The sequence below is a fragment of the Silene latifolia genome, unplaced genomic scaffold (genome assembly GCF_048544455.1).
Source record: "Silene latifolia isolate original U9 population unplaced genomic scaffold, ASM4854445v1 scaffold_57, whole genome shotgun sequence".
NCBI lineage: Eukaryota > Viridiplantae > Streptophyta > Magnoliopsida > Caryophyllales > Caryophyllaceae > Silene > Silene latifolia.
In genome coordinates, this window is record NW_027413480.1 from 2,379,680 (window position 1) to 2,396,973 (window position 17,294).

The 17,294-nt window shown below is 37.4% G+C and overlaps 3 protein-coding genes across 3 annotated transcripts; all 3 read right to left on the reverse strand.

Moving 5' to 3' along the window:
- Positions 1-1,150: 1,150 nt before the first annotated feature.
- LOC141639795 (uncharacterized) lies at positions 1,151-2,324 on the reverse strand. The gene is made up of 4 exons (XM_074448842.1): positions 2,045-2,324; positions 1,868-1,986; positions 1,467-1,760; positions 1,151-1,177 (listed from the first exon to the last, which is right to left on the reverse strand). The coding sequence occupies exons 1-4, from the start codon at positions 2,322-2,324 to the stop codon at positions 1,151-1,153; spliced, it is 720 nt and encodes a 239-aa protein (XP_074304943.1).
- A 24-nt stretch (positions 2,325-2,348) lies between these two features.
- On the reverse strand, positions 2,349-2,894 carry LOC141639796 (protein FAR1-RELATED SEQUENCE 5-like). Its single transcript, XM_074448843.1, has one exon. The coding sequence runs from the start codon at positions 2,892-2,894 to the stop codon at positions 2,349-2,351; it is 546 nt and encodes a 181-aa protein (XP_074304944.1).
- Positions 2,895-13,108: 10,214 nt separating this feature from the next.
- LOC141639797 (uncharacterized) lies at positions 13,109-14,505 on the reverse strand. Its single transcript, XM_074448844.1, has 2 exons — positions 14,334-14,505; positions 13,109-13,887 (listed from the first exon to the last, which is right to left on the reverse strand). The coding sequence occupies exons 1-2, from the start codon at positions 14,503-14,505 to the stop codon at positions 13,109-13,111; spliced, it is 951 nt and encodes a 316-aa protein (XP_074304945.1).
- Between the last annotated feature and the right edge of the window lie 2,789 nt (positions 14,506-17,294).

Here is a 17,294-nt window from a genome sequence, read left to right on the forward strand (position 1 = left end):
ATCTGATATAAGTATTGGCAATGTGTGATATTGTCTCAAGTGTGATGTGATATTTTTCTTCAATTGGTGTGATATTGTTTCTCAACATACTATAAAACTAGATAGGGATTTAAGTATCCTTTTTTCGTTGATATTTTTTGGTTTAGAGTCTGATATTGTTGTGTAAGTAAGGTGATATTGTGTTACAGAATTTTAAAAACTCTAGAGAGAAATTTAATCCCAATATCACAAAAATGTGTGATATTGTCTTAAGTGTGATGTGATATTTTTCTTCACTTGGTGTGATATTGTCTCAAGTGTGATGTGAAATTAAATCCCAATATCACAAAAATGTGTGACATTGTCTCAAGTGTGATGTGATATTTTTCTTCAATTGGTGTGATATTGTTTCTCAACATACTATAAAAATAAATAGGGATTTAATTATCCTTTTTTTGTTGATATTTTTTGGTTTAGAGTCTGATATTGTTGTGTAAGTAAGGTGATATTGTGTTACAAAATTTTAAAAATTCTAGAGAGAAATTAAATCCCAATATCACAAAAATGTGTGATATTGTCTCAAGTGTGATGTGATATTTTTCTTCAATTGGTGTGATATTGTTTCTCAACATACTATAAAACTAGATAGGGATTTAAGTATCCTTTTTTCGTTGATATTTTTTGGTTTAGAGTCTGATATTGTTGTGTAAGTAAGGTGATATTGTGTTACAGAATTTTAAAAATTCTAAAGATAAGTTAAATCCCAATATCACAAAAATGTGTGATATTTTTTGTTATGAGATTTGATATTGTTATAGAGCCAGGTTGATATTATTTGGGTGATACTTATTTTTTAAATTGTTGCGCTATTGGTGGACAAACACAATCAATTGGATTTTCTTTCCTAAAAGTACTGTAACTCTGATATTATTTATAAGAAATAGTGATATTGTTCTTTAGTAACCGTGATATTGTTTACAATCAAGTATTCACAAAGCGAAATCTTAGTAATACTGAGGTTTTTACAAAAAAATCGAAAAAGAATACAAAATAAGAGGCCATGTAGAATAAAAAAATAGAAAACAATGTTCCTACTTTGATAATGTATTGGTTAACAAGAAAAAATTGTCTACGCGATTAATATAGACTTCAGCAGCACGTACTCAAGCTCTCAATTAACATCCGCAACTGAAGAAGTCTGCAAAAAGCAAAACAAAGAACACAAAAAAATATTTCAGCAGTATGTTGGACATGTAAATAACTGTGATATTGTATACAATGAGTAATGATATTATTTAGAGGTACATGTGATATTATTTCACAACAAGACAAAATTGGATGATAATAAATCGTTTATATTTGTGAAACTATTTCGTATACAACATGATATTATTTAGAGGTGCATGTGATATTGTTTCTCAAAAAACACACAGAAATAAAAAATCAATCATAATGAAATAATGAATGTAGTTAGCAAAATCACTTACATCAGATTCATTATCATCACCCGAGTGCTCGGATGTCTCAGCAACTGGGTTAGGGCAGTTGCGCTTATCATGATGTGCCATTTGTTTACAATTATTGCAAAACCTTTTCGGCTTTTGTGTCTTTTCAATGGACATTTGTTTCTTAGAGGTCAACCTCTTGCCACTACCCTTGTTTTTGGATTTAACTGGTGGTAATATCTGGACCTCATCTGAACACTTAACCCCAAGAAGCATCTCTAACTCTTGTTGTTTGGTCATTGTTTCAGGGTCGGGCTTGAATTTCTGTCTAAATGCCTTGAGAAATCAGTCGGTTCGATTACGTGATTTTCAGGCAGGGATTTTATCAGAGACAGCGTTGAGTAGAACTCTGACCAAACATTTGAAATCTGCAGCTTACTCACATCTGAGGAATCAAAATCACCGATCAACTGCCCGTGAACATCATAAAGAGGCATCTTCTTGGCGTTCTTTGTCCACCTACTCAAAAGGTACTGTTCAGGTATCTTCCTAACCCCTTTACCTGATAAAATCCAAAATAATGTGTTTGCAGATGTATCCCTTCCTCTCAAACATCTTACATGAACATTTTGCATCAAAAGTTGTGGGATTAAATGCTAAAGTGTACGTAGTATGCAATATTGCATCTTCAACATCAAGAAACCTTGTAGTGGAATCCCTTGAAGAATCTCCGCTACATGAATTCAAAGAAGAGACACACTGCTTTTGGAATTCATAAAAGAGTGCGTGTGTGTACACAGTGGATGCATGAATCTCAAGATGAAGCATGGTTTTGGTTACAGATAGAGAGAGATCACTGTCTCTATCAAGGGACTTTTGGGTGTATCTTTGCTGATCCATAGCACTCTGGAAGCGCAACCAGAATTACACAAGTGTGCCGCGAGGATTCTCGAACCACTTGAAGAAGTTGTTCATGCTCTCAGAACGTTGGGTTGTTCTGAGAAGACAACCAAGAGGAACATCACGATAATAAGCCGGAATCCAACGTTGTCTCTTGTTAAACATATATGTCAACCATCCATTATCTTCCAGATGAAACTCCTTGATCAATGCAGACCACTTCTCTTCAAAATCAAAAGGCTCTAGGTCAGAATCCCAGACAATAGAATTCATACGGCTTACAAAATCTGTCTCTTTGGTCACTGTCGTGCCTACCTTTTCAGGTAATTTCTGCATGATGTGCCACATGCAATAACGGTGGGCAGCAGTCTTAAAAACAGCAGGCACTGCAATTTTCATTGTCGGGCATTGGTCGGTAAATAAACAATTGGGTTCCTTTCCACCCATACATTCTAAGAATTTCTGAAAAACCCAATTGAAATTCTTGTCGTTCTCCCTACCCACAAGTGAAGCAGCAAAGGTGACCGACTTCTTGTGGTGATCAACACCAGTAAAAGGACAGAATTTCATGTCATACCTATTGGTTGAATAGGTTGAGTCAAATGTCACCATCTCACCATATAGTGAGTAGTTTCGACGTGCCTCTGCATCAGCCCAAATAACACGAACCAAACACTAATTCTCATCAACCTCATATGCATAATAAAACCCTGGCCTAGTTTCAGAAAGCACTTCAAGCTGATTTATGAACATTTGAGCATCCCGCTGCCCGATAAAACACTTGACTTCCTTACCAAATTTTTTAAAGTCGGTCAAACAAGCTCCCACATTTTGATAACCATCAACATACTCCTTATAAGACCTGAAAGTAGTCGTTGGGCCGATATTCACCTTGCAATTGTCAATGATAGTTTGTTTTTGATGTAAATTAAGGTGTCTGGATTTGTTCTAAAATTCTTTATACTTCAGTGGACAAAGAAGGTGATTATGGGCAGCATGAAACTGATCAACAACAAAAAGTGGGACTTTAACTTGATCAATTTCTTTGAGGACAAATCTGAATAAAATCTTGGCCTTACAACCAATCCTAGTAATCTTGGTCTTCTTAGGATCATATGGTTTGATCCTTTTCTCCTCTTCACCATTAGATGCTAACACTATCGGCTGACTATCCCTAAACCCTTCTCTATTACAGATAATCAGTTTTGTCTTTATATCACCACTACCACGAAACCTTTTAGTTGAAGACTTTCTTGGTTCAAATCCGCAAGCGTCCGCATAAGTTTCATAAAATTGGATACACTCATCTAAGGTAGCAAAACTTTGTCCTATTCTAGGTGTAAATTGAGTGGCAACATTCCGTATCCACTCCTCGTAACCTCCAGGGGTGACAATCAAAGAAAGGTGATTTCCACCATGCACATCATCAACTTGTATGCATTGTGGAGTACAAGCAGGTACAATAGAAGCAGAAGAAGTCTCTTCAAAATAGGGTGATGGAACAAATTCTAGCAGGAAAAAGTTAATTAGAGTAAATCAGGCTGTGATATTATTAAGGATAACATGTGATACTATTAAGCATACCGGATGATACTGATGTACAGTAAGTAACCACAGTAAAGCATGTATTGTTAGATATAAATTTACACAAGCATGTATTGTTAGATATTTTAGTGTATGATACTATTGTGAAGGATATGTGATATTATCAAAAAGAAATTGTGATATGCTAATTAGGTGAATATATAGTATAACATCACTATAATTTAAACTAGGATACTGCAAAGAGTACGAGTGATACTAATGAAGATATGTTGTGATACTAAACTAAATGAAATAGGTAAACAAAATTAGGTCAAACGACAACAATAAGGTTAGGCAGATAATTGTTAACATGCAAATCTGAATAAAAGCATGCAAAAAACAAAACAATCATTGACAATTGAATGCAAAACAGTACGCAAAAAGAGAAGACGAAATAAAGCAATAATTGTAATAGTGATGAGCAATATATACATGAGATGATCAAGCTGATTAAAATAAGAAAACATGACTGAAATTCACATATTGAAACAAAAAAACACTAAATCAGGTAAGACGAGATGATTGAAACATAAATTAAAACGGAGAACCGATTAAACAGCAGTTAATAAAAACTCAAAAATATGACTAGAATTAAAGAATTGAGACAAAAGACAAAACGAAAATACAAAAATTAAAGGAATCGTACATGAAGAAATACCTGACATTGCAGTAGGATAGACGGAGAAATTAAAATCGATTAGATTGATTGCAAAATCCAAACGATGTTGAAGAGCTGAAGAATCCAAGCGATTGATTGCAAAATTGAAGCGATTGATTGCAAAAATCGACGACGATGAGCTGAAGAACAAATCAGAGACGGCTGAATTTGAGAGAGAGAGAGAGAGAGAGAGAGAAGAAAGAGGGAAACAGAAATAGAATGCGAGAAAGGCAGGAGGAGGGAGTATATATAATAATCTGTGAAAAGACAATCCTACCCTTCCTATAGCGCGCAGATCTCAGCCATTGGTGCCTATAATCTGACCGCTGAAAGTGAGACTCATGGACTAAAAAATTGAAGGTAGACTCATGTGATCCTAATTCTATATATATATATATATATATATATATATATATATATATATATAAATGAAATAATTAAATAATGAATTCCACGGTTATAGTTCATGTGAGAAAGTATATAAAAGAACGATATTCAACGAATTGCGTTATTTAAAACACGAGACGGAAACTAAAATACTTCAAACAACTAAGCTAGCTCCAAAACGATCCATAAATACGACTCAAAGTTGTCCTTTGGCAGCGCTCATACATGACCCACATCCATCCCTACAGGACCTCACCACCAGCCACTATTTCCGTCCCAAGGCAGCCACCAGAGACCACCCAAACAGTCACCACGCACCCACCAACACAACCCACGCAACCACCCTCTCATGACTGCCCATAACAACCCGACTCAGCCATTGTAAAACCGTCTTAAGACTGCACATAAAAGACTACCCACACTCGCACCTAACCATAACACAGTCGGTGCCAAAACAGTCCCAGAACAGGCAACGAGCAGCCCTCCACACGACCATCATTAGACTGACCACAACCACCATTCACACCACCCTAAATCCCGTCGCAAACCGTACAAAAGTCCTCTGCTTTCGCGTCTAAAACAGCCCAGAGATGAGTCATTATAAGCCGACTTCTAAGACAAGTGCAAGATGAAGTTTACCCTGTTAAAATACCAATTTCAAACGAAAATGAAGCGATGCCTCATAAAGCATAAATCTTTACCGCAGTTAAACATTCAGCACACGAATTTAGTACACAAAACGATGTAATAACAAAAGATTTCGACATTTGTCGAGTAACCTATCACCGTTACCTTAAACTTCACGAATTTCCGAGCGAAAACGTCAAAAATGGCACGAGCTACACTCCGGGCTTCAAGCTTGACAACTAGAAAGGATGAAAAATGGGTTATACGAGTCAAGAAACCGAATTGGAAGGACGACATTTTCGAAATTAAGTCAAAACAGAAGTTTTCTTACCATAAAAGAATGAGCAAGGAAAGAGGAAGAGAATGGCGTGAAAATTATGCATTTTGGTTGAGAGACGGAGTCGGGATCTGGGTTGAAAGGTCGCGCAAAAATGGCGTACGGAGCTCTGCTTTGTATGTTGCCGTTATTTTGTTTTTTCTCGAATGAAGAAGAAGGAAATGAGGAGGAGGGTGTATGTGGGTACAACACGGTCCACATAAACAATAAATAATATTAATAATAATAATAATGATAATAATAATAATAATAATAATAATAATAATAATAATAATAATAATAATAATAATAATAATAATAATAATAATAATAATAATAATAATAATAATAATAATAATAATAATAATAATAATAATAATAATAATAATAATAATAATAATAATAATAATAATAATAATAATAATAATAATAATAATAATAATATAATAGTAATAATATATAAATGTAGTTTGTAGGGTGAGGGTATGAGTGGATAATTATTAGACTAGTTAGGTGAAAAAGGTAAGTGGTGTGTTGTCGATATAGGATAGGTCGAGAAAGGATTAGTCTCGCAAGTGGAAATGTGACGTTCTATAGCTAGACGGAAATTGAGACGGGAATTATTATTATCATAGTCATTATTATTGTCACTATTATTGTCCGACCAAAAATATGTATACATATATTCTTATATAAATTATGTCTTAAAAATATAATTTAATAATACGTGTTTTTATATAAATGAGCTTTCATATATTACTTTTATAAAAATCGTGTTTGACAGAAAATTAATTAAACTGAATAATTCAAAGATATAAAACAAAGTAACCAAACGGTTTAATAAATTTTAAATGTCAAAATGGGAAATTCGCGGGTGTTACACAATCACTTAAAGCATATGCTATTTGAGCCATCTGTTGTACAATCTTACTGTCAGGATAATTCATTCTAGCTTCTCCCAAAGACATTGAGAAGCTAGAATAGGCAAGAGCAAGATTGTTTGCATCTTTTGCCAATTTCTTGAAAGTAAACATACTGCTCCGACTATTGTCCTCCTCCACTGTCTTAGTAGCCTTCGGGTCCTCAGTAGCCTTTGGGTCCTCTCTAGCCTTCAGGTGCTCAGTAGCCTCTGGTTCTCGAATAAAAGCCTCAGGCATATCCAATTGTACTGGGATACTAAAAGTTACATGCTGAACCGTAGCCTTGACAATGCGACATAGAACACCTCCAGTACCAAACCCATCCTTCATCTCATCCTTAAGCCTAGATTTTATCCTTTCTTTCGTCCATGATGCTATTGTTGGGAATACCCGAGGGACTGAAAAATAACTGAAGGATACTCTATCAAGATAGATAAACACGAACACCATGATAGGCCCAACAAAATTATCATTTTCAGACCTTCTCCAATTTTTAACAGCTTCAATAAACTGTTGTCTAGTAAATTTGCACCAGTTTAATGATGAAACAGCTAAAATATCTTCTAGACACTTAAACACTCGTAAGCTGGCACAAGTCCCTTTTATGCCCATTAGAAGTGCTGAGACAATGAATACAATAAAGTTTCTTTTAAACTCTTCCCCGCCGTCTCTTTGGCTGATAATCAGTTGTAGTATGTCCTTAACATCAACCTTTGTGGGATCTTTTGTATTGAATTGTGTCAACCATCTACTCTTTAACTCAACAAAATCAACACTCCTATCTGTTGAGGAAGCTATCGTGACATCATTTGCACCCATAGGAATACCAAGTGATAAATGAACATCTTCATTCGTTATTTGAAGTTGCCTTTTCATATAGGAGCATGACGATATGTTGAATCTGGTAATTAGCCAATGAGCAAGAGCACCTGGAACCATATCTATCCGGAGATTAAGAACACCACCAAAGCCCATGTCCTTTATATCAGCTACTTGTTTTGCACTCAAATTACTGTTGATAAATGTAAACAACATTTTAGGTGACATACATGTCCTCAAATAATACTACCCCAAGTCATCATCATCTTTTATATTCCTTTTAACAGCTTTCTTGGATAGACTTCTCTTAGTAATAGCATTCTGGTTTTGTTTGCTTGTACTTGCACCGCCATTATATAGCATCAACTTATCCATCTGTGGTAATCTAAAAATATGATTAAAATGTGTGGTTAAAAACAAGTGTATCTATAAAGCAAAAAAATACCATTCACAAATACATTACTGACGAATGACAAGAATTTTATATTGTAAAGCAGAAAAATGGAATAAGAAGCACAAATAGCAAGCACAAATCTTCTAAGGAAGTGAGCCAATGACATTTGACAGACACACGTATCAAACTTTAAATAGTGTATCTAGCGTGCTACACATAAGTATCTAACTACTGTAAAAGATGTATCTACGTAATAGACATATATATCTAGTTACTAAACACAGATGCATCTATCTAGGCAACAAGAGCTATGTATTAATCGAGCGGAAAAATGATCAAACGACGGGACATAAATCATAAAATTACAACGTGAAACACTTTAGGGTGAACCCTCTAAGGGACCGTGATTAAAGTAGAAGATTCATGCTAATATTGGATACAAAGTAAAAAATTATATTACAATAGAGGGTACGCAAAATGTTAAACAACTTTTTTTTTGGGAAAATGTAAAGTTATCATTAAAAGCTCAAATTCGCCAAACATACAATATTAAGGCATAGTTATAACCTAACCTCCTTAGTAACTACAAATGTTATCCACCCAATTAAGTACCTCTACCTTCTTACTATTAAGCTTATAAGGCCGCAGCCGTAGCCTGACATCATTCCTAATCTGCAAAGCTAGCAGCTCAGGTCTAAGTAACACCAAATCAGCACGGCATCTATTTCTACTCATCCACACATGATAAATCAAAGCAGCCAAAATAACTCCTAAAACCCGCTTCTTGCATAAGGATCTAAACCTTTGGGAGCTCCACCATTGCACACAGTTCTGAATAGGAAGATTGATACCACACCAATCAGAAACACACTTGCAGCATTGTTTACTATACTCACATTGGAAGAATAAATGGCTATGATTCTCAGCAACACTCCCACATAGATAACACTGGTTAGACTGAATAATACTCATACCCTGCAACCTGTCTTGTGTCAGCAGCCTGTTCTGAGCCATAAGCCAGCCAATGAAACCATGATTGGGCACCACCCATTTATTAATCCACCAGGGAAACTAGGGGACATCATCAGAATCAGGAAGTAGCCAAGAGTAACCCATCCTGATAGTGTAGGGAACCTGCAGAGCTCTCCATGTCACATCATAGAAAAGAGGCTTCATTAGGTTCTTTGTATGACAAATCTTACGCCAGGACCAACTTGAATTAATGGTAGGTTCATAGTCGCACCAAAATTTTTCTCTGATGTAAATAGCATGAACCCACTTTACCCATAAATGATCCTCTTTGTTCTCTATCCACCACACATACTTTGCAATGGCAGCTTGATTCCAGAGTAGTAAATTCTTAAAACCAAGGCCACCTTTCTTCTTTGGTCTACACAACCTTTCCCAAGCCACCAAAGCAGGACTGTCTCTCGTTGTTTTCCCATACCATAGGAAATCTTTGCAAATAGAGTCAATTTGCCTGATGACAGTCTTGGGGATAATAAAAATGTGAGCCCAGTAATTGTGTAGAGTACTTAACACTGAAGAGATCAGAACAGCTCTGCCAGCATAAGAGAGATGTCTAGACCCTATAGTAGAGCTGATCAAGTGCGGGCCGACCCGTTCGGCCCGCTAAAATAGCGGGCTTGGACAAGAAAAATCAAAAATTAAACGGGTAACGGACAAGAAAATTCGGCCCGCTAGAATAAATGGACGGGCTTGGACTAAACAAAATTGCTCATGGGCGGCCCGCTATTATTAGTAACCTCATAAAAGTCCTCAAACCCTCAGTCTCAGACGTTCTATGCTCATTTTATTTGCAATTTGTACACTCCAAATCAATTAGGTAGCGCAAATGAATACTTATGCCTTACGTATAAGTGGGAGATTGTCGGTATTTACACTTGTCGTATAAAGATTCTCCGAGATTGGACATGCTAACGGGATTGTCGTATAAAGATAGTACTTTTTAAGTATTTACACGGGAGTGTATGTAACCGCTAACCGTGCCGCACAAATACCGAGTCAAAAATGAACTTTTGATGTTTGTAGTAGAACATTGCCAAATTTGTGTTTTTTCCAAAATTAGTAAACTTATCTTTTGAAAATTAGTATACTTTTTTAAGGGTAGACTTTTAAAGATAATTGTTAAGATTTAGCGGATGTGGCTATAACAAACTCGTGTTTTAATAAAAACACTAATTTTTGTATTTTATTTTAGTCAGGCCCACGGGCCGGCCCGCTCTCTTGAAGTGGGCGGGTACGGACAGTGGAAAATGGCCCGCTTAGCGGGCTCGGGCTATTAAATACGGCCCACCGGACACTTTTTTAGCAGTTAGGCCCGGCCCATGTCCGGCCCAAGTCCGCTTTTTATCAGCTCTACCCTATAGCTCTGATTCTACTTACAATCTTATCCACCAAACACTGGCAGTCCAACACTGACAAACGTTTGAGGGAGACACTCACACCAAGGTATTTAAAAGGAGTACTTTCTCTCTTCATACCAGTAGCGTGCTCTAACTCCTGAATAAGCCCCAAAGCCATCCCATTGCAGTAAAAACTCGATTTCTCCCTATTCATCTGCAGGCCAGAGGCTTTAGAAAAAAGAGAGAAAGCATTCAGCAGCAATTCAACAGATCCCCTCTCCCCTTTGCAAAAAAGAATCAGGTCATCTGCAAAACAAAGATGGGAGAGTCCCACCTTTTTGCATAAAGGATGAAACCTAAAAATCTTGTGCTTCTGAGTAACCAGCAAAACCCTACTCAAGTACTCTAAACAAAGAGTAAAAAGGAGGGGTGAAAGAGGGTCACCCTGTCTCAGTCCCCTTTTCCCCTCTGAAAGAACCCAAACACATCTCCATTTAAAGCTATGGAAAAGGAAGGCGTAGAAACACATTGCATGAGAATTGTAACCATCCTCTCAGGGAACCCTAATCCAGTTAGCATTTCTTCAACAAAAGACCACTCAATTGAGTCATAAGCCTTTTGCAAATCTAATTTCATCAACAGTCTTGGAGAGCAAGTTTTCCTCCTATAGAGTCTAATTAGATCTTGACAAATAAGGATATTACCCACAATGTCCCTCCCCTTGATAAAAGCACCCTGAGAAGTGGAAATAATTTCAGGAAGGATCAAACTCAATCTCTGGCAAAGCACTTTAGACAGACATTTATAAATTGTGTTACAACAGGCAATAGGCCTGAATTGCAACACAGTTTCAGGGACCTCTACTTTAGGAACAAGAGTAAGAACAGTATTGTTACATTGCTTCAAGATTTTTCCAGTCAGGAAGACCTTTTTGATAGCCCCATACACCTCTTGCCCAACAATATGCCAGCAATCCTTAAAAAATTGGCTGCTAAAGCCATCTGGACCAAGGGCTTTGTCCCCTGGTATAGAGAACATAGCATCCTGAACCTCCTGGAAAGAAACAGGCGCCAATAAAAGCTCAATATGCTGCTGTGACAAACACTTCCCCTGTTTCACAATGTTAACCTTTAACTGGGGACACATGCTTTGAAGTACCCAGTAGAGAAATATAAAATTCCTCAAAAGCACTTTTAATGGAATCAGGATTAGTACAAAGAACTCCCCTAATATCCTTAATTTGATAGACAGTATTCCTAGCCCTCCTCCTTTTGATACTGGAGTGAAAGAAAGCAGAGTTGTCATCACCATCAGTCATCCACTTCATTTTAGCCTTTTGCTTCAGAAAATCCATCCTGGCTTTACCCAAGAACTCAACCTCCTTAGCACACTCTCTCTCAGCCTTACAAAGGTCTTCATTCAAAGGATCCACCCTGAGCTTAGTTTGAAGATGATCTAGGGACATCTCAGCAACCTTAGCAAGATTCTCAATATCACTAAATTGCTCCCTATTTAACTTCTTCAAATCCTTTTTCAGACATTTAAGCTTGGTAACAATTCTGAACATCTCAGTGCCCATAACATTCATCCCCCATCTCTCAGTAATGAGATCCTCAAACCCCTGAGCTTTGGACCACATATTATAATATTTGAAAGGAGCTTTCCTCTTAATGGGAGCCTCATCAAACCTCACAACACAGGGACAATGATCATAAAGCCCCTCTGGTAAGAAATGAGCCACACTACCAGGGAACATATGAAGCCACTCTTCATTAATAAACACCCTGTCAATTCTGCTATACACCTTTCCTTCATGCTCATGCTTGTTATTCCATGTATAGAAGGACCCCGTGCTATTCAAGTCATACAGCTCACAGTCAAACATAGCCAATGACATAGCTCTCATCTCAGCTCTAGTTACAGGTGCCCCCCTTATTCACTCATCAGCAGCCATTATAGAGTTAAAATCTCCTCCAACTAACCAAGGCCCATGCATATCATTATGATATAAACGTAATCTGTGCCACAGTGATTCCCTGGTATTATACTCATTGAACCCATAAACTAGAGTAAACCAAAAATGAGTCTTCCTAATTTTATCAACCACCTCAGAATGAATACATTGATCAGCAATATCTAATACATTCACAAAGAACATACTAGGGCTCCATACCAACCAAATTCTACCCCCACCATGACTACAATTATTAGTGCAGATAGCCCATTCATCACAAAGAGAGCTATTCAATTTATTCAAATTCTTACTCCTAATACGTGTTTCCAACAAACCATAAAGACCTATATTATTCTGATTCAAAAACCAGTTTATTTCATTCTGTTTACTACTCCTATTCATTCCTCTAATGTTCCAAAAACCACAGCTACCCATTATCAAAACGTGCAACACTTGACTCACCTTTCTCATACACCTTTTCAATCAAATGTGCTCTAGACTTCTGAAGGGAGTGAGTAAGAGACTCCATAAAGGTCAAACCTCAAGGAGTAAATAAACGCCTCTCACCCGTCCCCCCCCCCCCCTCATCATCCTGGTGAGAATCCTTCTAGGCATAGAGATCTCCACCTCTGGCACCTTTGCCAAGTTGGGCAAGTTCCCACTTCGTTGAATCTCAGGCGTAATAGGAATAGCAGGTACCTCCACCACAACTGGTTGTTGCCTCTGCTGCTTTTGCACACTCACACCTTTTTGTGGATTCTAAACCACCTTCTGAGGCTGCACAGGTTTGGACTGATTAGTCTTACTAACAGCTGGAGCTTTAGGTCTCCACACTTTCTTAGGACTTGCAGTACCACCTTTCCTGCACACATCAGCAGTATGCCCCACACCCTTACACACAGTACAATTAGTAGGTAACCAGTCATACACAACCCTCACCTCCTGAGGTTTACCAGTCTCATCAATGAATCGAATTTCAGAGAGGAACTGCTGGCCAATTTCCACTTCCACCATGATCCTCGCATACCCCATGAAATCCCTATGAGCAGTGGCCTCATCACATTTAATGAACTGACCAACCTGCCCACATATCTTCTTCAAGCAACCAGTACCCCAGAATTTGATATCCAAACCATACAATTTCATCCACAGTGGAATCTTTTTAACCTCATGTTTCAACAGTTTAGATTCAGGTTTCCATTCTGTGATGATAACTGGTTTATTATCAAAAATGAGGTGATCATTACTCAAGACAGCTTGTTGTTGTTGCTTTGTTTTAAACCTAACCAGAAAAATCCCATTTGGAAGAAACGAGACCTTATCAACACCATTCGAAGGCCACACCCTCTTTACAAACCCACTAATAACTTTACTAGGGGGATTTGCACCTAAGATGTAACAGAAAACAGCAGTGGACCAGAACGAAATCTCACCAGCAACATCCTCCTTCTGGAGTCGTAACACCGGCAGAGAAGAGTTCTTCGGTTTCTCGGCAACTTCTGGGATCTCCTCTTCAAATTCCTCTTCAACAATTGCATCTAAGTCCGATTCAAAATCCAACGATGAAAATTTGATGTGTCGTGCTACGGATTTACCCTTACCTTTAGTATTTTATGATTTTTGACCTAAATTAATATAAGGATTATTATTGAATTTCTTTGATCGAGCCATTTTTGCATCAGATTAAGAAAAACCCTAGAAAATTAGAGAAACTCTATCTCTAACTTTCTCTCTCATCCTTTCTTTTATGTTGATTTTTTTTATGTTTCTAATTGTAAACAACTTACTACATAATTATACAAAAGAAGAACATAATTATACAAAAGTTTATAACAACTACATAATTATACACAATAACTACTAAACTGCTAACAAAAGGAAAACTTTAAAAACCTTACACATATAACACCCTAAGTACATATAAACTAGCTTGTGCTATATGTCGAGCGGGAAAGGGAAATAAAAAAAAAAGAGAAATTTTCACGAGTTATTAGCAAATCTCCAGCAATGGAAATTGCTGTGCTTTGTGTCTCAGATGGCAGAGCTCTAAGCAACAACAACACTTCGCCAATTGCAATATCATTAAGAATGTTAAGATGCAGATTAGGACTTTCACTTTTTCCTTGGTGAAAATGGAGGATGAACTTCGCTATCATATTGTCCGTTAAAAAACATTTGCAGCTTTGATAAAGGATGTTAGGACCCCTACGAGCAATCCGTACCCCATTCAAATCATTTAGTACTAAAGACCCCAAGAATGTCATGTCAACACGAGGTGCATTTGGATGTATGAGAAAGAGTTGACATTAATTTCTACAAACCGTTGCCATATTTGCCTTATCTTCGTACAAATCAAGTCGTGTGAAGATCTCATTCATTAAATGTTGATTATTAAAACACCATATTGTGCTTCATAGCTTGTGCCATTGAGCGTAACTTCCTTTAATGGATCAAATGAAAACCCCATTCCCGTTTGCTTTTCAGTGACATAATTTCCAATAAACCGTTCTTTATCTTCTGCTAGAATATTAACAACACACCCATTGCACCAATTTTCCATAGATGATTATGTAGACTTAATTAAGACTTAATTATCTGGACCTACATTTTTAGCAAGTTAGTAAAAAAAGACTATTAGTTACAAACAATGAAACTGAAAATAACTAAGATGAAATTTTAGTTTTATACTTATCAAAGAACATCAAATTCTGCTAAATTCTATTTCGACACAATTCCCCCACATCAGACTTATCAAAGAATATTCAGAGATGCACAGACTATTGATAGCAGTTACACGAATCAATTTGTGTATCCAATAAAAGTAACATGTATTCCATAAGTGACAAATGTGTATCTATAGTAACAAGACCTAAGATGGAATCCTAATTCTAGGCTTAGCCAATTAAAATCTTCTGAATTCTGACCCAACAAAACTTGCTAAACATTAATATAAGGGTGAGACATGGACAAGCTATTGCTAGAGGATTCATGAATTGGTTTGTGTATTCTATAGAAGTAGCAAGTGTATGTTGTAGGCAAGAGATGCATATTTAGAGTTAAAGTACAACTATGAACACAGCAACACATGCTAATATTGGGAGATACATAGGCTAATGCTACCGGATACATGAAGCAATTTGTGTATCCAGTAAAAGTAGCATGTGTATTCTGTAAGTGACAAATGTGTATCCATAATAACAAGACCTAAGATGACATCCTAATTGTGGACTTAGCCCAAAAAGTGAGACACTTCTGAATTCTGGCCCAACACAAAATCGCGAACATTAATATAAATGGTGCGACATGCACAGGCAACTGCTACTACATACATGAAACAGTTGTGTGGATCCTATAGAAGTAGCATGCATATCCTGTATGTAAGAGATGTGTATCTAGAGTTAAAATACACCAATAAACACAGCACAACTGAGCATACCAGTCAACAGAACTCATACCAGTACGACCACCAGTAAATGAATCGCATCCCCTCAAAACACACGACAACATAACATAACAGATAATCATAGGTATGTAATAACTTCAAACAAGTATAGTAAAAAAAACAATTAAAACATTAATTATATACGTTTGAGCTTCAATAATCAACATTTGCAGCTTAATAAAGATCAAAAATCAAAAATAGAAATCAGCTGAAACATAAACAACATAAATTGTAGAAATTAAGGTTACGTCAGGAAAGAAACGTCACCGTCGGAAGGCAATGGGAGATCAAGTCACCACTGTCGCCGTCGGGGAGCGGTGGTCGATGATGAGAGAGCAGTCGCCCTTGCTATTATCGGGAGACTAATAGGAGATTGTGAGTGACAGTTGTGTTTTAACAAAGTTACACAGTGAGGATATTATTAGTTCGTGACGGGATCCCGATTATATATATATATATATATATATATATATATATATATATATATATATATATATATATATATATATATATATATATAGTATTAGGATCATATGAGTCCACCTCTTACATGTGAGTCCATAAGTTCTTCTTAGAGCCCTTGGATGAGAGAAAAGGATGGCTGAGAATTACACAAGAAAAAAGGAGATTAAAGCTAATTAAACCACTCTCTCACTACCCATACTAATTAATTCTAATTAATCACTAATTCAATATATATACATTTTCCTCCCACCTGCTTATCTCTCATCCACACAATTTCCCTCATATTTTATCTCAAAAACCTCTCATCTCTCAAAATCCAAAAAAATTAAAAAGCAAAAAAATCAAAAAATTGTCCCCCCTTTTCTCTCCAACCCAACCCACCGGCTACCACCACCTCCCACCCCGCTACCACTGTTTCCCTTCCCGCCGCCAATAACCCACCCACCGGCCACCACTTCCGCACAACCACGCACCCTCTGCTCATAACCACCCGACATCAACACGACCCACAAACCACCTCGCGTCACCCCTCAACCTCCCGCCAACAGCCTCCCCCAATACCTCCTCCACCACTAACAACAAACATCAAACACCACCGTCATTCACCCACGAGCTTCTCATGTCGCCGCCACCGCCTCTCACCTCATCTGCTGCCGTCGACTACTCTTCTGCTCATTTCTTTTTTTTTTGTTCGGTGGTTTCGTGGTGGTTGTTGCCGCCTTCTCTTCTCATTTGTTTTTTTTGTTGGATGTTGTCGTTGTGTTTGTTAGGCTGTCGTGGTTGTGTTGTCGTGGTGATGTGGTGTGTCAGGTAGGGGTGTTGGTGGCGGTTGGTGGTTGCCGCCCCTGTCCCTTCACTTTTTTTTTCGTTTTCAGATCTCTGTCGTGGGGGTGGCGGTTGTTGTTAGTGGGGCAGTTGGTGTTGCTGGTGGGACGGTGGCGGTGTTGCTGTGGGTGATGGGGGTGGTTGTTGGTGGGTCAAATCTGAGGTGTTGGCGGGATGCATGTCACGTTGAAATCTGAGTTTTTAAAATGTTTT